This window comes from Entelurus aequoreus, linkage group LG10, assembly GCF_033978785.1.
Source record: "Entelurus aequoreus isolate RoL-2023_Sb linkage group LG10, RoL_Eaeq_v1.1, whole genome shotgun sequence".
Classification (NCBI taxonomy): Eukaryota; Metazoa; Chordata; class Actinopteri; order Syngnathiformes; family Syngnathidae; genus Entelurus; species Entelurus aequoreus.
The window spans coordinates 59,936,635-59,957,578 of NC_084740.1; the positions used below are offsets into that span (position 1 = coordinate 59,936,635).

Genomic DNA, 20,944 nt, shown 5'->3' on the forward strand with positions numbered 1-20,944 from the left:
TCGCGTTCTCGACTCTCATTTTCAAGAGGATATAGTATCCGAGGTGGTTTAAAATACAAATCCGTGATCCACAATAGAAAAAGGAGAGAGTGTGGAATCCAATGAGCCAGCTTGTACCTAAGTTACGGTCAGAGCGAAAAAAGATATGTATTTCACTGCATTCTAGTCCGTCACTCTAACGTTCCTCATCCACAAATCTTTCATCCTCGCTCAAATGAATGGGGTAATCGTCGCTTTCTCGGTCCGAATAGCTCTCGCTGCGTTGAAAACAATAGGAAAATATGAGGAAGTGAACAACTGACAACGTCACGCTACTTCCGGTACGGGGAAGGCTTTTTTTTTTATCAGCGACCAAAAGTTGCGAACTTTATCGACGTTGTTCTATACTAAATCCTTTCAGCAAAAATATGGCAATATCGCGAAATGATCAAGTATGACACATAGAATGGATCTGCTATCCCCGTTTAAATTAAAAAAATGTCATTTCAGTAGGCCTTTAACAATGACTACATAGAGCAAGGGGGGAAAGAGAAGAGAAAACAACACTGGTTACTTTGCATCAACTCTTGATTTACTGTGTATCTACCAACCCCAAAAGCAGGGAAGTTGTCACGTTGTGTAAATGGTAAATAAAAAGAGAATACAACAAATCCTTTTCAACTTATATTCAATTGAATAGACTGCAAAGACAAGATATTTAATGTTCACACTGGAAAATGTTATTTGTTGCTCATTTGGAATTTGATGCCTGCGACATGTTTCAAAAAAGCTGGCACAAGTGGCAAAAAAGACTGAGAAAGTGGAGGAATGTTCATCAAACACTTATTTGGAACATCCCACAGGTGAACAGGCTAATTGGGAACAGGTGGGTGCCATGATTGGGTATAAAAGCAGCTTCCATGAAATGCTCAGTCATTCACAAACAAGGACGGGGGCGAGGGTCACCACTTTGTCGACAAATGCCTGAGCAAATTGTCTAAGAACAACATTTCTCAACCAGCTATTGCAAGGAATTTAGGGATTTCACCATCTACGCTCCGTAATATCATCAAAAGGTTCAGAGAATCTGGAGAAATCACTGCACATAAGCGATGATATTACGGACCTTCCATCCCTCAGTCGGTACAGCATCAAAAAGCCACATCAGTGTGTAAAGGATATCACCACATGGGCTCAGGAACACTTCAGAAAACCACTGTCAGTAACTACAGTTGGTCGCTACATCTGTAAGTGCAAGTTAAAACTCTACTATGCAAAGCCAAAGCCATTTATCAACAACACCCAGAAACACCGCCGGCTTCACTGGGCCCGAGCTCATCTAAGATGGACTGATACAAAGTGGAAAAGTGTTCTGTGGTCTGACGAGTCCACATTTCAAATTGTTTTTGGAAACTGTGGACGTCGTGCCCTCCAGAACGAAGAGGAAAAGAACCATCTGGACTGTTCTAGGCGCAAAGATTAAAAGGCAGCATGTGTGATGGTATGGGGGTGTATTAGTGGTGTACTCGGCATGGGTAACTTACACATCTGTGAAGGCACCATTAAGGTTTTGGAGCAACATATGTTGCCATCCAAGCAACGTTATCATGGACGCCCCTGCTTATTTCAGCAAGACAATGCCAAGCCACGTGTTACAACAGCGTGGCTTCATAGTAAAAGAGTGCGGGTACTAGACTGGCCTACCTGTAGTCCAGACCTGTCTCCCATTGAAAATGTGTGGTGCATTATGAAGCCTAAAATAGCACAAGGGAGACCCCCGGACTGTTGAACAACTTAAGCTGTACATCAAGCAAGAATGGGAAAGAATTCCACTTCAAAAATGTGTCTCCTCAGTTCCCAAACCTTTACTGAGTGTTGTTAAAAGGAAAGGCCATGTAACACAGTGGTGAACATGCCCTTTCCCAACTACTTTGGCACGTGTTGCAGCCATGAAATACTAAGTTAATTATTATTTGCAAAAAAAAAGAAGTTTCTCAGTGTGAACATGAAATATCTTGTCTTTGCAGTCTATCCAATTGGGTATAAATTGAAAAGGATTTGTTGTATTCTCTTTTTATTTACCATTTACACAACGTGACAACTTCACTCTTTTTGGGTTTTCTAGTTTTGCTCAGGATTATTATTGAGCATCCTATAGTCAGTCCCCAGTCATTGATATGGTTTATGTTAAATACATGTTGTCTTGTCTCAGGTCCACCATTCTACAGCAGCAGTTTAACCGGGTGGGCCGGGTGGAGCACGGCTCAGTCGCCCTCCCTGGGATTATTCGCTCAGGGTCTGTTGGTGGCCCTGACAACTTCAACGTGGGCACCATGCCCTCTGCTCAGCAACAAATCACCACTGGACAGATGCACAGAGGACACATGCCGCCACTGGTGAGTAGCAGCACATTAATCCCCAGCTACGGTGATAAAACGCCTCAAGCAGATCCTTAATTAAAAATGAAAGAGGTCCAGGACGTGTCTTCAGACAATATGAAGGAACGCAAACAAAACGCCACGCCCACTTCTTATCTTTCTTTTGTGTTTTATAGACAATGCTCATTGAACGTTTATCTGTTGTTGTTGTTGTTGTTGTTGTTGTCAGAGTTTGGCCCAGCAGGCCCTGATGGGAACAATCAACAGCAGTATGAAGGCGGTGCAGCAGGCCCAGTCTGACCTGGGACATGTGGATAGTCTTCCTCCTCTTGGCCATGACCTGGTTTGTCCTCAACACCTCACACACACACGCACACACACACACACACACACACACACACACACACACACAAACACACACACCACTGAAACGCTCTTACACACACCACTGAAATCCTCTCATACACATGACTGAAACGCTCTCACACACTACTAAAATCCTCTCACACACACCACTGTAACGCTCTTACACAAACTCCAAAAATCCTCTCATACACACTACTGAAATCCCCTCACACACACTACTTAAACGCTGTCACCCACTACTAAAATCCTCTCACACACACACTGCTGAAACGCTCTCACACACTACTGTAACGCTCTCGCACAAACTGCTGAAATCCTCTCGCACACCCTACTGAAATCTAATTATTATTATTATTATTATCTAATTTCCCCTCGGGGATTAATAAAGTACTATCTAAATCCTCTCTCACACACACACACCACTGAAACACTCTTACACACACCACTGAAATCCTCTCATGCACACAACTGAAATCCCCTCACACACACTACTGAAACGCTCTCACACACACTACTGAAATCCTCTCTCACACACTACTGAAATCCTCTCATACACACGACTGAAATCCTCTCATGCACACAACTGAAATCCCCTCACACACACTACTGAAACGCTCCGACACACACTACAGAAATCCTCTCACACACACCACTGAAACGCTCTCTCACACACTACTGAAATACTCTCACACACTACTGAAATCCTCTCATGCTCACGACTGAAATCCTCACACACACTACTGAAACGCTCCTACACACAGTACAAAAATCCTCTCACACACACGACTGAAACGCTCTCACACACACTACTGAAATCCTCTCTCACACACTACTGAAATCCTCTCACACACACGACTGAAACGCTCTCACACACACTACTGAAATCCTCTCTCACACACTACTGAAATCCTCTCACACACACGACTGAAACGCTCTCACACACACTACTGAAATCCTCTCTCACACACTACTGAAATCCTCTCATACACACGACTGAAATCCTCTCATGCACACAACTGAAATCCCCTCACACACACTACTGAAACGCTCCGAAACACACTACAGAAATCCTCTCACACACACCACTGAAACGCTCTCTCACACACTACTGAAATACTCTCTCACACACTACTGAAATCCTCTCATGCTCACGACTGAAATCCCCTCACACATACTACTGAAACGCTCACACACACTATGGAAATCCTCTTATAAACACTAATGGAATCCTCTCACACATACTACTGAAACGCTCACACACACTATGGAAATCCTCTTATAAACACTAATGGAATCCTCTCACACACCAATGAAATCCTCTCACACACACTACTAAAACGCTCTCTCACACACACACACACACACACACACACACACACACACACACACACACACACACACACACACACACACACACACACAGTGTTAAACACACACACACACACGTGGAATGGGATCAAATACTAAAGTTGTATCAAATATTATGAGTACAAAAACTCCCCTTTGCACACCTTTTCCTAGACCAGGGGTGGCCACACCTTTTCTGCAGGGGAGCTACTTTTCAATTGACCGAGTGGAGGGGATCTCATTTCAATGTGTTTTCCTTATTTTCATGAATATTTACCTTGTAGATTGTCACTGAAGGCATCAACACTATGACACCGGTGAAGTGAAAACCGTGGTGGTGGCAGCATCATGCTGTGGGGTTGTTTTTCAGCGGCAGGAACTGGGAGACTAGTCGGAATAGAGGGAAAGATGAATGCAGCAATGGTACAGAGACATCCTGGATGAAAACCATCGCTTCCCATCCAACCCGATGGAGCTGGAGTGCTGAAAAAGAGGAATGGGCCAAACTGCCCAAAGATACTATATTTTTCGGAGTATAAGTCGCACCGGCACACCTTCGGGTGCCGTGAATGTCAACCAAGTGACCAAAGTGACGTCTTGGTGAAGATTAATAGACCTCATTTTTAGGTCTATTTTTTAATACCTGGCTGGCGATGGACTGACACACCCTCCACCATCCACCGCTAGCTCGCCATCCACGTAATGGCCACCCCTGTCCTAAACCTACAGTAGGAAGTAGTATCTTAGATACTAACGTATTCTGCAAAGTACCATTTCAGCAATTGTGTTGGTGTGTCCCACCGTGTCTGAAGTTCACCTCTTGTCTCTCTCCACTGAAAGGCATCCCGGGTTTGGGTCCAGAACAAAGTGGATGAATCCAAACATGAAATTCACTCTCAGGTCGACGCCATCACGGCTGGAACGGCGTCCGTGGTCAATCTTACTGCAGGTAAATATGATTATATTTCATTATAACAAGTATGAGTGTACAGTGGAACCAGTGGTGGGCCAGCAAGGCTCTGTGGAGCAGAGCCACACCCGGGACCGTTAGCGGATGGATTTGAGAACACAGAGGTGATAGACAGTTGCGATAGCCAATCAGATCACAAGTTGTTGACAGTAGCCTATGTAGGTAGCCTGATGTCAACGAGACTGTGATTGGATTAGGGCTGCAACAACTGATCGATTAAAATTGATTCTAAAAATAGTTGGCGATTAATTTAGTCATCGATTCGTTGGATTTATGCTATGCGCATGCGCATGAGGCAATTTTTTTTTTTTTTTTTTTTTTCATTTTTATAAACCTTTATTTATAAACTGCAACATGTACAAACAGTTGAGAAACAATAATCAAAATAAGTATGGTGCCACAGTGTTTCCCATAAACTGCCAAGATACCTGTGGCGGCGGGGGCGTGGCTATGGGCGTGGTCACCATGACATCATCGAGAGATTTGCATAATTTACTACGATGATATGATTTCCTCTAAAAAGGCTCAAAAAATGTATACTTACTAATTAATAATAACAGTTTTGTTTTAAACGTCCATCCATCCATCCATTTTACAATATAATTACAACACTTTATGTACATATTTATATACAGATTTGAACAATAAGTTATTCACTGAAATATATTTATTAATTGTGGTTCTTACAAAAAATATATCTTATAAAATATAAAAGTCTCTTAAAGCTCTGCCCCTTTAATTAGTGCATACTAAATAATTTAACTTTAGCCTACTACTACAACTATTTATAACTTTTTATAACAACTATTACTACTACAACTACTATTATTTACCAGCAACATAAAGTGAAACAGAGGCAGAGGTGTCCTGCCACAGTCAGTAACAAATAAACAGAAAACAGTAGTGGTCAAATACAAATAAGGCAACAAGAGAAGTATCCTACACTTCTCTTTTGTAAAGTAAATCTGAACAGCCTATATGGGCATCTACATCAACTATATGATTTGCCTAAGAAGCTGGACAGGACAAAAAAAAATTAAAAAAATGTTTTTTTTTTTATTTGTGGCGGACGTAATTCTTTCGTGGCGGGCCGCCACAAATAAATGAATGTGTGGGAAACACTGTGCCAGTATGCAGTTTTTTTTTCAATAAAATACTGGAAAGGATAGAAATGTAATTCGTCTCTTTTATCCGATTATTAATCGATTAATCAAAGTAATAATGGACAGATTAATCGATTATCAAATGAATCATTAGTTGCAGCCCTAGATTGGATACTCACTTGTCACTCCAAAGTGAGTATCCAATCACAAGTTGCAATTTAGCAGGAAGCTGAAAGTGTTGACCCACAAAGGAGAACAAAATGTTAATTATGTGGCAGATATATATTTGCAAGGCCATTTTCAAGAAGGATATTTAAAGAGAAACTAACATTTTGTGAGACCATGTCGGCGATGAAATGGGGAAATACAGATTTGAACAATAAGTTACTCACTGAAATATATTTATTAATTGTGGTTCTTACAAAAAATATATCGTATAAAATATAAAAGCTACAATGTCTCTTAAAGCTCTGCCCCTTTAATTAGTGCATACTAAATAATTTAACTTTAGCCTACTACTACAACCATATTTATTTACCAGCAACATAAAGTGAAACAGAGGCAGAGGTGTCCTGCCACAGTCAGTAACAAATAAACAGAAAACAGTAGTGGTCAAATACAAATAAGGCAACAAGAGAAGTATCCTACACTTCTCTTTTGTAAAGTAAATCTGAACAGCCGATACGGGCATCTACATCAACTATATGATTTGCCTGAGAAGCTGGACAGGACAAAAAAATAAAAATAAAAAATATTTTTTTATTTGTGGCGGACGTAATTCTTTCGTGGCGGGCCGCCACAAATAAATGAATGTGTGGGAAACACTGCTTTATAGCAAGTTCAGTTTTAGTTTCGTTCTGCGTAGCCTTCCCTAAGCTTCAATGCCTTTTGTTTAGTTTTGGTTTAAGCGTTAGATACCTTTTTAGCTGCACCAATGCCTTCCGCTCCATGGGTGTGACATTGAAGCACTTTCCTCCACAGGTGAGCCCACAGAGACGGACTACACGGCGGTGGGTTGCGCCATCACCACCATCTCTTCCAACCTGACGGAGATGTCCAAGGGCGTGAAGCTCCTGGCGGCGTTAATGGACGACGAGGTGGGCAGTGGACACAAGCTGATGGGGGCTGCCAGGATGCTGGCGGGAGCTGTGTCAGATCTACTCCGATCTGTTGAGCCTGCCGCTTCTGAGGTTAGACACACCCACTCATTGTCAGAACCGCTATTCCATTTATGTCATCCAAACACAAACAGTATTCATCTTGGTTTTCCTGATGTCACAACCCCAGTCTGGTATTTCTGGGTTGGGGGTGATTTTTTAAAACCGGATATCTGTGCTTGGATTCCGACTGGAAGCATTAGTGACAGGACGGCGTAATGAATGTGGTGATGTCATCCCATACAGTCCAGGCAGACCGTGCTGACTGCGGCAGGAAGTATCGGACAAGCCAGCGGGGACCTGCTCCGACACATGGGGGAGGGCGAGACTGACGAGAAGTTCCAGGTTGGACCCCGCCCACCACTTCTTCCCATGTACATGGTTATGTAATCGTCCCGCTCTTTATTTTTGGACGATTACTTCATGTCTGTTTGGATCGTCCTGAGACATAGTTTTAAATTTAAAGCAAAATTGAAAACATTTAATTGCATTCATAACTGAAACATGCACCGTTGTAGGGTTATACGGTATACCGGTACTAGTATAGTATCACGGTACTAACGAACCAAAAATGGTACTATATTCTGTTTGAAAAGTACCAGTTCCCGGGCATGACGGCGCGTCGTCACGTCGTGACATTGCTGGTTTTACGAGCAGAGGAGCATGTTCGGCAGCGCGCGCACACATAGTACTTACAAGCAGACACAGTGTGTAGACAGAAAAGGGAGAACGGATGCATTTTGGTGTAAAAAGTAAAGATAAATGTGTAGTTATAACCAGGGCCGGCCCGTGGCATAGGCCGTATAGGCAAATGCTAAGGGCGCCGTCCATCAGGGGGCGCCACGCCAGTGCCACAAATGTTGGAGGGGAAAAAAATAAATAAAAATAAAAAGTTGGTACTATTATTTCTAAATACATAAAATAATCCCACGTTAATTAAAATGCAAAGTAAAGCCTATTTAATAGAAGTATTATTTGTTACAACATTACGCCCCGTCCCCCGGCACGGTGCGCCCCCTCCCTTCCCGTATCATGACTCTTTTTGGACGTCACCACATAATTACAAAATCAACACAAGATGTCAAAACGGCCAAAACTGTCAGGTGCCCAGGGAAGAAAAAAGGGAAAAGAAGAGGAGGAGAAACGAGAAAAAGACAGAGGTAGCAGGTAGGTAACGTTAGCCTACATGAAATTATTTGTCTGTTACAGAATGTGATAGTAACCTGGCTTTTTAGCATTAAGCTAATGTTACATGATTCGGCAATTGCTAATCAATAAATAGCTAGTTCTGTTTTAACGTCGGGTTAATATTGTGGAGGGGGCTAAATTGTTATGGAAAATAATAATGTAACGTTAGGTAATTACAGTACTCCCTGGTGTACAGTAATTTGTAAGTCATTCTAGTTAATGCAATATTAAAAAGCACAAATAGAGAACTCTGTAGGATCCCCTTTTTTTGTAATATAGTTGTTAAAGTCATACTGGTTTGATATCTTGTTTTGTGCAGTGCCTTATTTATATTGTATTTTTGATTTATGTTATGCAACTTGTTGAAACGTTTTATTTTGTGTTTATGTATGTAAAAATATTGTATTTCATATATTAATTTTTTATTTTTTGTATTCATTTATTTATCCATATTTTTTTTAATCTTGTTAACTATTCTGATTGTTAATTTGCTTTCTTTAAGTAAAAAAAAAAGGTCAAAGACAAAGCTATTCGGTTTCTTAATTGTGAGTATATACACTTCACTGCCGATGTGGGGGGGCACCACCTAAAATCTTGCCTAGGTCGCCAGATTGGTTAGGGCCAGGCCTGGTTATAACACTGAAACACCCTCAGGAAGAGCTGCTTTAAGACATGGCTAGCTAGTTAGCAGCTAACAGCCATCCACAGTGCTTTAGCTACTTCTAAATCACTAATCCTGTTCTCCATGGTGACAAATAAAGTAAGTTTCTTACAAGTAGCATTATCACTGCAGGACGAGGAATAGCTAAACATGTTTCACTACACACCGTAGGAGGATACAATAGCTCACCGGCGTCACAATGTAAACAAACGCCATGGGTGGATCTACACCTGACATCCACTGTAATGATACCAAGTACAAGAGCGTATCTAGTCGAAACTACTATGATTACATCGATATCTTTTATCGTCACAAAATATTTTTCCCTTTTTTTAAAATTCATATTATGTTTATAAACTCAGTAAATATGTCCCTGGACACTTTGAATATGACCAATGTATGATCCTGTAACTACTTGGTATCGGATCGATACCTAAATGTGTGGTATCATCCAAAACTAATGTAAAGTATCAAACAGGAGAAGAATATGTGGTTATGACATTTTAACAGAAGTGTAGATAGAACATGTTGAAACATAAAATGAGCAGATATTAACAGTAAATAAACAAGTGGATTAATAATCCATTTTTACAGTTTGTCCTTCATAATGTGTACAAAATAATAGGTGTATAAATGACACAATATGTTACTGCATACGTCAGCAGACTAATTAGGAGTCTTTGTTTGTTTACTTACTACTAAAAGACAAGTTGTCTAGTACGTTCACTATTTTATTTAAGGACTAAATTACAATAATAAACATATGTTTCATGTACACTAACATTTTTTGTTAAAATGAAGCCAATAATGCCATTTTTTTGCGTTCTCCTTTATTTAGAAAAGTTTGCGAAATACATTTTTGGTATCGAGACAACACTAGTTCCATGGAAATTTTACACGAATCAACAATACGACTGTGTGCGCGCTTTGAGAACTTTATTCTTGTATAGGTGATGGCTTAAATAAGATTTTCTCTTCCATAACTGTCAATAATAAAAAAGCAAAACTACTTACATTTTGAAGTAGTTTTGCAGAGTGACTGACACCTAACTGCATTTTAAGACATTGTTGAAATTAAAAAGGATAGTTTAGTGCAACGGTGTCCAAACTATACACTATATTGTCAGGTTCAAACACTGATGACATCTATTAAACAGACAAGAAGCAAGGAATTAAACAGACAGAATTCAATTCAGCTCATTGAGGAGAAACATCTGGGCTGTACTCTTTGTGCAGTCTTCCACCACGCTCCGACGAAAGATTGCACGTCTCCTCTTTTATTTGGACTTTCCCTGATTACATGGCAACAGCTGTTTCTAAAGGAAGGGGGGTCGTAAACACCCGTTGCCTTTGGTTACAAAACAGTTCAAAGAAAAGGGGCCTGCTTCCTCTCCGCTTTGTAGATCTCGGGTCAAGACAAAATCTTCCTGTGGATTACAATAGCTCAAAGAAACCGACACCTTTATGTCGCTTCCCATCCTACACAGTGGAGTTTTATAAGCTTTTTGATTGGTAAGAGCAAAGACAGATTTTGTCCTCTCGCCGGGAACTCATGGCAACACAAAGTTTTGTGATAACTTAGATACAATTATTCTGACATATATAAACATACAGTGTTTCCCATAAACTGCCAAGATACCTGTGGCGGTGGGGGCGTGGCTATGGGCGTGGTCACCATGACATCATCGGGTAATTTGCATAATTCACTACAATGATATGATTTTCTCTAAAAAGGCTCAAAAAATGTATACTTACTAATTAATAATAACAGTTTTGTTTTAAACGTCCGTCCATCCATCCATCCATTTTACAGTATAATTACAACACTTTATGTATATATTTATATACAGATTTGAACAATAAGTTATTCACTGAAATATATTTATTAATTGTGGTTCTTACAAAAAATATATCTTATAAAATATAAAAGCTAAAATGTCTCTTAAAGCTCTGCCCCTTTAATTAGTGCATACTAAATAATTTAACTTTAGCCTACTACTACAACCATATTATTTACCAGCAACATAAAGTGAAACAGAGGCAGAGGTGTCCTGCCACAGTCAGTAACAAATAAACAGAAAACAGTAGTGGTCAAATACAAATAAGGCAACAAGAGAAGTATCCTACACTTCTCTTTTGTAAAGTAAATCTGAACAGCCTATATGGGCACCTACATCAACTATATGATTTGCCTGAGAAGCTGAACAGGACAAAAAAAAAAAAAAAAAAAAATTATTATTATTATTTTTTATTTTTTATTTTTTTATTTATTTGTGGCGGACGTAATTCTTTCGTGACGGGCCGCCACAAATAAATGAATGTGTGGGAAAAAATGACATATATGTACATATGATGTTAATATAATGGCTATTTAATTAATAATTGGATATTAAAAATATGTAAAAGTTGTACTCCTGCCTTGTTTACTTCCGTGACAACCAAGTTTTGTAATCAATCCAAAATATCAAACAGCTAAAATGTGCCAAACATGGATAAGTGTGGAGATAGTGTTTTGCATTTACCCCATCATGCTTTGTAATGGATTCAAATGGGTGTAGTTCTGACATTTTTTGTGGTGCATGGATGTTTTTTTATAATATCCACAAATTGTGTTATGTCTGTTGGCATTTTGTGTTGGTTCAAACTAGTTTTTTTTCTGCACCATGACTAGGGAAGGTTGTTTGCGTTGGGTCATATAAGTAATAGCTGTGCTTGGCACAAAAATTTACTTTTAAAATTAATTTAAATCTCCCTCTGGTCAGATTCCTTCTTAATCTCATGATGTTTAGCGGACTAAATTGAATACGCCGGCGGGCCACACATGGTCTGCGGCTCGTAGTTTGGACACCCCCTGGTTTGGTGAAATAATTTGTGTATTTTCGTTACCATTAGTGTGTGTACTTTTTTTGTCATTTCACTTTGGAGGCATATCTTTGCCAGAGGTTGAACTTCAATCTAGACAACTTTGGGGGTGTTCTACTTTGAAAGTTGTACTGTATTAAAAGCCATTGCATTGACCATATTTTAATATTGCACACATATACACTCCCATACAGGCCTGGCCCTAACCAATCTGGCGCCCTAGGCAAGATTTTAGGTGGCGCCCCCCCACATCGGCAGTGAAGTGTATATACTCACAAGAAACTGAATAGCTTTGTCTTTGACCTTTTTTTTTTACTTAAAGAAAGCAAATTAACATATTATATGAGAATGTTATGTTATGATTATCTTTAACCGAATCACAGCAGTGCTCAAGTTAAAAAACAGCATTCCCTCTCATGTGATATTGCTTAATTAACATTAATGATGTGCACTTTAACAACTAGGCTTACAACTATACCTATATAAAGGGGTGGAAAAGTGACTATTACCTGCAGGGCAAACATTAGCTAACCAGAAGGCAATAACAATGTAAACAAAAAACACCTGCTTAAAAGATCTAATACAAATGTCCCTGAGGAATGTAAGGTGGGAGTACTGTAATTACCTAACGTTACATTATTATTTTCCATAACAATTTAGCCCCCTCCACAATATTAACCCGACGTTAAAACAGAACTAGCTATTTATTGATTAGCAATTGCCGAATCATGTAACAATAGCTTAATGCTAAAAAGCCAGGTTACTATCACATTCTGTAACAGACAAATAATTTCATGTAGGCTAACGTTACCTCCCTGCTACCTCTGTCTTTTTCTCGTTTCTCCTCTTCTTTTCTCTTTTTTCTTCCCTGGGCACCTGACAGTTTTGGCCGTTTTGACATCTTGTGTTGATTTATTTATGTGGTGACGTCCAAAAAGAGTCATGATACGGGAAGGGGGTGGGGGGGCGTAATGTTGTAACAAATAATATTTCTATTAAATAGGCTTTACTTTGCATTTTAATTAGCGTGGGATTATTTTTTGTATTTAGAAATAATAGTACCAACTTTTTTTTCTTTTTTTTTTTTCCCTCCAACAGTTGTGGCACTGGCGTGGCGCCCCCTGATGGACGGCGCCCTTAGCATTTGCCTATACGGCCTATGCCACGGGCCGGCCCTGCTCCCATACAGTCACTTATTACTGTCTTTAAATTGGTCTACCCTAATTTTTCATTCTTATGCCGCATTTATTAGCATAAATATAAGTCTGAGTCAGAAGTAAGTCATTCTCCCGACAGTTTTCTCATCTAAAGACCGCTCGATGTGTTGCAGGACACCCTGATGAACCTGGCCAAAGCAGTGGCCAATGCAGCTGCGATGTTGGTTCTGAAGGCCAAGAACGTGGCCCAGGTGGCCGAGGACACCATATTGCAGAACCGCGTGATAGCGGCCGCCACTCAGTGTGCCCTGTCCACCTCCCAGCTGGTCGCCTGCACCAAGGTAATGATTTGAAAGCTGTTCAAAAGCACAGCCAAAGTAGGTAGAGGACATCCTCTGTGAGGATTACCGACTGACTAATTATTCAAAATGGGACGTTTTTAATTAAAAACTTTGGTTCCTCAATTTATCCATTTAAACCCGAGCACCACAGCTTTGATGGGACTTTATTAAAAAACTAATGTTTGCATTATTCTGGAAATCAACTGTTAGTGCCTCTTTGTCATATTGTAATTGTTTTTCTGCATTTAAAAGACTTCATTGTGGTCTACATAACATGTAATGGTGGGTCTTTGCTCAACATTTTGCATAGATTATATTTTAAAGATCATCTTCATAAACCACCGTCTGTTCAGAATGCGTCGTTTTGTGGGTGGTTTTATTTACAAACCCCGTTTCCATATGAGTTGGGAAATTGTGTTAGATGTAAATATAAACGGAATACAATGATTTGCAAATCATTTTCAACCCATATTCAGTTGAATATGCTACAAAGACAACATATTTGATGTTCAAACTGATAAACTTTTTTCTTTTTTGCAAATAATCATTAACTTTAGAATTTGATGCCAGCAACACGTGACAAAGAAGTTGGGAAAGGTGGCAATAAATACTGATAAAGTTGAGGAATGCTCATCAAACACTTATTTGGAACATCCCACAGGTGAACAGGCAAATTGGGAACAGGTGGGTGCCATGATTGGGTATAAAAGTAGATTCCATGAAATGCTCAGTCATTCACAAACAAGGATGGGGCGAGGGTCACCACTTTGTCAACAAATGCGTGAGCAAATTGTTGAACAGTTTAAGAAAAACCTTTATCAACCAGCTATTGCAAGGAATTTAGGGATTTCGCCATCTACGCTCTGTAATATCATCAAAGGGTTCTGAGAAATCACTGCACGTAAGCAGCTAAGCCCGTGACCTTCCATCCCTCAGGCTGTACTGCATCAACAAGCCACATCAGTGTGTAAAGGATATCACCACATGGGCTCAGGAACACTTCAGAAACCCGCTGTCAGTAACTACAGTTGGTCGCTACATCTGTAAGTGCAAGTTAAAACTCTCCTATGCAAGGCGAAAACCGTTTATCAACAACACCCAGAAACGCCGTCGGCTTCGCTGGGCCCGAGCTCATCTAAGATGGACTTATGCAAAGTGGAAAAGTGTTCTGTGGTCTGACGAGTCCACATTTCAAATTGTTTTTGGAAACTGTGGACGTCGTGTCCTCCGGACCAAAGAGGAAAATAACCATCCGGATTGTTCTAGGCGCAAAGTGTAAAAGCCAGCATGTGTGATGGTATGGGGGTGTATTAGTGCCCAAGACATGGGTAACTTACACACCTGTGAAGGCGCCATTAATGCTGAAAGGTACATACAGGTTTTAGAGCAACATATGTTGCCATCCAAGCAACGTTACCATGGACGCCCCTGCTTATTTCAGCAAGACAATGCCAAGCCACGTGTTACATCAACGTGGCTTCATAGTAAAAGAGTGCGGGTACTAGACTGGCCTGCCTGTAGTCCAGACATTGAAAATGTGTGGTGCATTATGAAGCCTAAAATAGCACAAGGGAGACCCCCGGACTGTTGAACAACTTAAGCTATACATCAAGCAAGAATGGGAAAGAATTCCACTTCAAAAATGTGTCTCCTCAGTTCCCAAACCTTTACTGAGTGTTGTTAAAAGGAAAGGCCATGTAACACAGTGGTGAACATGCCCTTTCCCAACTACTTTGGCACGTGTTGCAGTCATGAACTTCAATATTCAATTGAATATGGGTTGAAAAGGATTTGCAAATCATTGTATTCCGTTTATATTTACATCGAACACAATTTCCCAACTCATATGGAAACCGGGTTTGTACTTGTAGTTTCTAACGCATACTGTCTATTAGAAATGGCAACAGCGGAGGATGCATGTGCATGTACGAGCCAGTCTGCCCCACAACAAGAGGATGGTGAAGCTTATTAGGAGATTATTGACAACACCGTCAGACTATGATGTATATTATACAAGATAATCCCCTGGGAAAAACGACTCATTTGGAGGAAGTATAAAGAAAGGAAGGTTGTTTTAGAAATGTATTTGGAGTGCCTGCACGGTTTGAGTCCAAATTCCAGGGACTTTTCCATATCTCAAATACACAACTGCAGGTAGCAATAGGTAGGAAAAGTTGGTTTTGCATACTATGGCCTCTTTAAAAGTGTTATTTTACACTAATTATTAGTAATAGTATTAACAATAGTATTCACGACTAGATGAGGCAATTCCTGAAGGAATTGCGTGTGAACGCTCCAATGCTGAAGTTGAACTGAAATGCTGACAGAATGTAGGAATAGTTTGTATGTTGGAATGGTTTGAATGTTGAAGAGTTTGAATTTCCAGGAAAACCGGAATCTGTTTTGGAACTTGGGAACGTGTTAGTTGGATGAGTGGAATGTGTTGGTGTTGGAATGGTTTGAATAGGTTGAAAAATGTGGGAATTGTGGAAGTTTGAAAAATGGACAATTCATTTTGAATGGGGAAAAAAAGGAATTAGGGGAAATCCGGGATTTTTTTAATAATTGTTGAAGTAGAGCACACAATTCCTGAACAGGCTGAACAGTTTGAAGTTGAAAACAGTTGGAATCAGATGAAAATTGTTGGAATTGTGGAACTTTGAAAAATGTCCCAATGGGAATTTCTTTAAAATTTGGGAATTTTGAGAAAAGCGGGAATTTTTTTAGAAATTGTTAAAAAAAAAAAAACTGAATGAATGAAAGGAAACGGGGCTTTGGAAAACCAGGAATTCTGGAAAATCCTGGAATTATTTTGAACTTGGGAAAAGGGTAGTTTAAAAGTCCAGGATGAGTGGAATATGTTGAAGGTGGAATGGTTTGAAAAGGCTGAAAAATGTGGAAATGGTGAAAGTTTTAAAAATGGGCAATTCATTTTAAATGGAAAAATAATGTCCCCGGAAAACCGGGAATTCTGGGAAATCTGGGAATGTTTGGGAACTTGGGAAAAAGGTAGTTTGAAAGTCCAGGATGAGTGGAATATGTTGAAGGTGGAATGGTTTGAAAAGGCTGAACAATTTAGAAATGGTGAAAGTTTTAAAAATGGCCAATTCATTTTAAATGGGAAAAAAATGTCCCCGGAAAACCAGGAATTCTAGGAAATTTTTGGAACTTGGGAAAAAGGTATTTTGAAAGTCCAGGATGAGTGGAATAGGTTGAAGGTGGAATGGTGTAAGTAGGCTGAAAAATGTGAAAATGGTGAATTCTGGGAAATCTCTGAATTTTTGGAACTTGTCAAGGAAAAGTCTGCGATTCCTGAATAGGCTGAACAGTTTGAAGTTGAAACAGTTTGAATCAGATGAAAATTGTTGGAATTGTGGAACTTTGAAAAAAAGTCCCAATGGGAATTTCTTTAAAATTTGGGAATTTGTAGAAAAGCGGGAATTTGTTTTGAAATTGTTAAAAAACTGAATGAATGGGGCTTTGGAAAACTAGGAATTCTGGAAAATCCTGGAATTGTTTTGAACTTGGGAAAAGGGTAGTTTAAATGTCAGTCACTAAAACATCTGGGAATGTTTGGGAACTTGGGAAAAAGATAGTTTGAAAGTCCAGGATGAGTGGAATATGTTGAAGGTGGAATGGTGTAAATAGGCTGAAAAATGTGGAAATGGTGAAAGTTTTAAAAAATGGCCAATTCATTTTAAATGGAAAAATAATGTCCCCGGAAAACCGGGAATTCTGGGAAATCTGGGAATGTTTGGGAACTTGGGAAAAAGATATTTTGAAAGTCCAGGATGAGTGGAATATGTTGAAGGTGAAATGGTTTGAAAAGGCTGAAAAATTTAGAAATGGTGAAAGTTTTAAAAAGGGCCAATTCATTTGAAATGGGAAAAAATGTCCCCGGAAAACCGGGAAATTTGGGAAATTTTTGGAACTTGAGAAAAGGGTAGTTTGAAAGTCCAGAATGAGTGGAATATGTTGAAGGTGGAATGGTATGAATAGGCTGAAAAATGTGGAATTGGTGAAAGTTTTAAAAATGGCCAATTCACTTTAAATGGGAAAAAAATGTCCCCGGGAAATCTGGGAAATTTTTGGAACTTGGGAAAAAGGTTTTTTGAAAGTCCAGGATGAGTGGAATATGTTGAAGGTGGAATGGTTTGAAAAGGCTGAAAAATGTGGAAATGGTGAAAGTTTTAAAAATGGCCAATTCATTTTAAATGGGAAAAAATGTCCCCGGAAAACCGGGAATTCTGGGAAATCTGGAAATTTTTTACAACTTGGGAAAAAGGTAGTTTGAAAGTCCAGGATGAGTGGAATATGTTGAAGGTGGAATGGTGTGAATAGGCTGAAAAATGTGGAAATGGTGAAAGTTTTAAAAATGACCAATTCATTTTAAATGGGAAAAAAATGTCCCCGGAAAACCGGGAAATATGGGAAATATTTGGAACTTGAGAAAAAGGTAGTTTGAAAGTCCAGGATGAGTGGAATATGTTGAAGGTGGAATGGTTTGAAAAGGCTGAAAAATTTGGAAATGGTGAAAGTTTTAAAAATGGCCAATTCATTTTAAATGGGAAAAAATGTCCCCGGAAAACCGGGAAATATGGGAAATATTTGGAACTTGAGAAAAAGGTAGTTTGAAAGTCCAGGATGAGTGGAATATGTTGAAGGTGGAATGGTGTGAATAGGCTGAAAAATGTGGAAATGGTGAAAGTTTTAAAAAATGGCCAATTCATCTTAAATGGGAAAAAAATGTCCCCGGGAAATCTGGGAAATTTTTGGAACTTGGGAAAAAGGTTGTTTGAAAGTCCAGGATGAGTGGAATATGTTGAAGGTGGAATGGTTTGAAAAGGCTGAAAAATTTAGAAATGGTGAAAGTTTTTAAAATGGCCAATTCATTTTAAATGGGAAAAAATGTCCCCGGAAAACCGGGAATTCTGGGAAATCTGGGAATTTTTTAGAACTTGGGAAAAGGTAGTTTGAAAGTCCAGGATGAGAGGAATATGTTGAAGGTGGAATGGTTTGAAAAGGCTGAAACATTTAGAAATGGTGAAAGTTTTAAAAATGGCTAATTCATTTTAAATGGGAAAAAATGTCCCCGGAAAACCGGGAAATATGGGAAATTTTTGGAACTTGACAAAAAGGTAGTTTGAAAGTCCAGGATGAGTGGAATATGTTGAAGGTGGAATGGTGTGAATAGACTGAAAAATGTGGAAATGGTGAAAGTTTTAAAAATGGGCAATTCATTTTAAATGGAAAAATAATGTCCCCGGAAAACCGGGTATTCTGGGAAATCTGGGAATGTTTGGGAACTTGGGAAAAAGATAGTTTGAAAGTCCAGGATGAGTGGAATATGTTGAAGGTGAAATGGTTGGAAAAGGCTGAAAAATTTGGAAATGGTGAAAGTTTTAAAAATGGCCAATTCATTTTAAATGGAAAGAAAATGTCCCCGGAAAACTGGGAATTCTGGGAAATCTGGGAATTTTTTGGAACTTGGGAAAAAGATAGTTTGAAAGTCCAGGATGAGTGGAATATGTTGAAGGTGAAATGGTTTGAAAAGGCTGAAAAATTTAGAAATGGTGAAAGTTTTAAAAATGGCCAATTCATTTTAAATGGAAAAAAATGTCCCCGGAAAACCGGGAAATATGGGAAATTTTTGGAACTTGAGAAAAAGGTAGTTTGAAAGTCCAGGATGAGTGTAATATGTTGAAGGCGGAATGGTGTGAATAGGCTGAAAAATGTGGAATTGGTGAAAGTTTTAAAAATGGCCAATTCATTTTAAATGGGGAAAAAATGTCCCCGGGAAATCTGGGAAATTTTTGGAACTTGGGAATAAGGTTGTTTGAAAGTCCAGGATGAGTGGAATATGTTGAAGATGGAATGGTTTGAAAAGGCTGAAAAATGTGGGAATGGTGAAAGTTTTAAAAATGGGCAATTCATTTTAAATGGAAAAATAATGTCCCCGGAAAACCGGGTATTCTGGGAAATCTGGGAATGTTTGGGAACTTGGGAAAAAGATAGTTTGAAAGTCCAGGATGAGTGGAATATGTTGAAGGTGAAATGGTTTGAAAAGGCTGAAAAATTTGGAAATGGTGAAAGTTTTAAAAATGGCCAATTCATTTTAAATGGAAAGAAAATGTCCCCGGAAAACCGGGTATTCTGGGAAATCTGGGAATTTTTTAGAACTTGGGAAAAGGTAGTTTGAAAGTCCAGGATGAGTGGAATATGTTGAAGGTGGAATGGTTTGAAAAGGCTGAAAAATGTGGAAATGGTGAAAGTTTTAAAAATGGGCAATTCATTTTAAATGGAAAAATAGTGTCCCCGGAAAACCGGGAAATCTGGGAATGTTTGGGAACTTGGGAAAAAGATAGTTTGAAAGTCCAGGATGAGTGGAATATGTTGAAGGTGGAATGGTGTAAATAGGCTGAAAAATTTGGAAATGGTGAAAGTTTTAAAAATGGCCAATTCATTTTAAATGGGAAATAATGTCCCCGGAAAACCGGGAATTCTGGGAAATCTGGGAATGTTTGGGAACTTGGGAAAAAGATAGTTTGAAAGTCCAGAATGAGTGGAATATGTTGAAGGTGGAATGGTTTGAAAAGGCTGAAAAATTTAGAAATGGTGAAAGTTTTAAAAATGGCCAATTCATTTTAAATGGGAAAAAATGTCCCCGGAAAACCGGGAAATTTGGGAAATTTTTGGAACTTGAGAAAAAGGTAGTTTGAAAGTCCAGAATGAGTGGAATATGTTGAAGGTGGAATGCTGTGAATAGGCTGAAAAATGTGGAATTGGTGAACGTTTTAAAAATGGCCAATTCACTTTAAATGGGAAAAAAATGTCCCCGGGAAATCTGGGAAATTTTTGGAACTTGGGAAAAAAGTAGTTTGAAAGTCCAGGATGAGTGGAATATGTTGAAGGTGGAATGGTTTAAAAAGGCTGAAAAATGTGGAAATGGTGAAAGTTTTAAAAATGGCCAATTCATTTTAAATGGGAAAAAATGTCCCCGGAAAACCGGGAATTCTGGGAAATCTGGGAATTTTTTAGAACTTGGGAAAAAGGTAGTTTGAAAGTCCAGGATGAGTGGAATATGTTGAAGGTGGAATGGTTTGAAAAGGCTGAAAAATGTGGAAATGGTGAAAGTTTTAAAAATGGCCAATTCATTTTAAATGGGAAAAAATGTCCCCGGAAAACCGGGAATTCTGGGAAATCTGGGAATTTTTTAGAACTTGGGAAAAAGGTAGTTTGAAAGTCCAGGATGAGTGGAATATGTTGAAGGTGGAATGGTTTGAAAAGGCTGAAAAATGTGGAAATGGTGAAAGTTTTAAAAATGGGCAATTCATTTTAAATGGAAAAATAATGTCCCCGGAAAACCGGGAATTCTGGGAAATCTGGGAATGTTTGGGAACTTGGGAAAAAAGATAGTTTGAAAGTCCAGGATGAG

General features: G+C 39.1%; 1 protein-coding gene across 3 annotated transcripts in view; it reads left to right on the forward strand.

Annotated features, from left to right (window-relative positions):
• tln2b (talin 2b) overlaps positions 1–20,944 on the forward strand; it is a 410,959-nt gene that overhangs the window by 198,323 nt on the left and 191,692 nt on the right. For all 3 annotated transcript variants that reach the window (XM_062061302.1, XM_062061303.1, XM_062061304.1), the window contains exons 13-18: positions 2,192–2,375; positions 2,587–2,700; positions 4,911–5,019; positions 7,125–7,333; positions 7,547–7,645; positions 13,342–13,509. In XM_062061302.1, the coding sequence (XP_061917286.1) occupies positions 2,192–2,375; positions 2,587–2,700; positions 4,911–5,019; positions 7,125–7,333; positions 7,547–7,645; positions 13,342–13,509 (883 nt within the window). The remainder of the gene's footprint in view (positions 1–2,191; positions 2,376–2,586; positions 2,701–4,910; positions 5,020–7,124; positions 7,334–7,546; positions 7,646–13,341; positions 13,510–20,944) is intronic.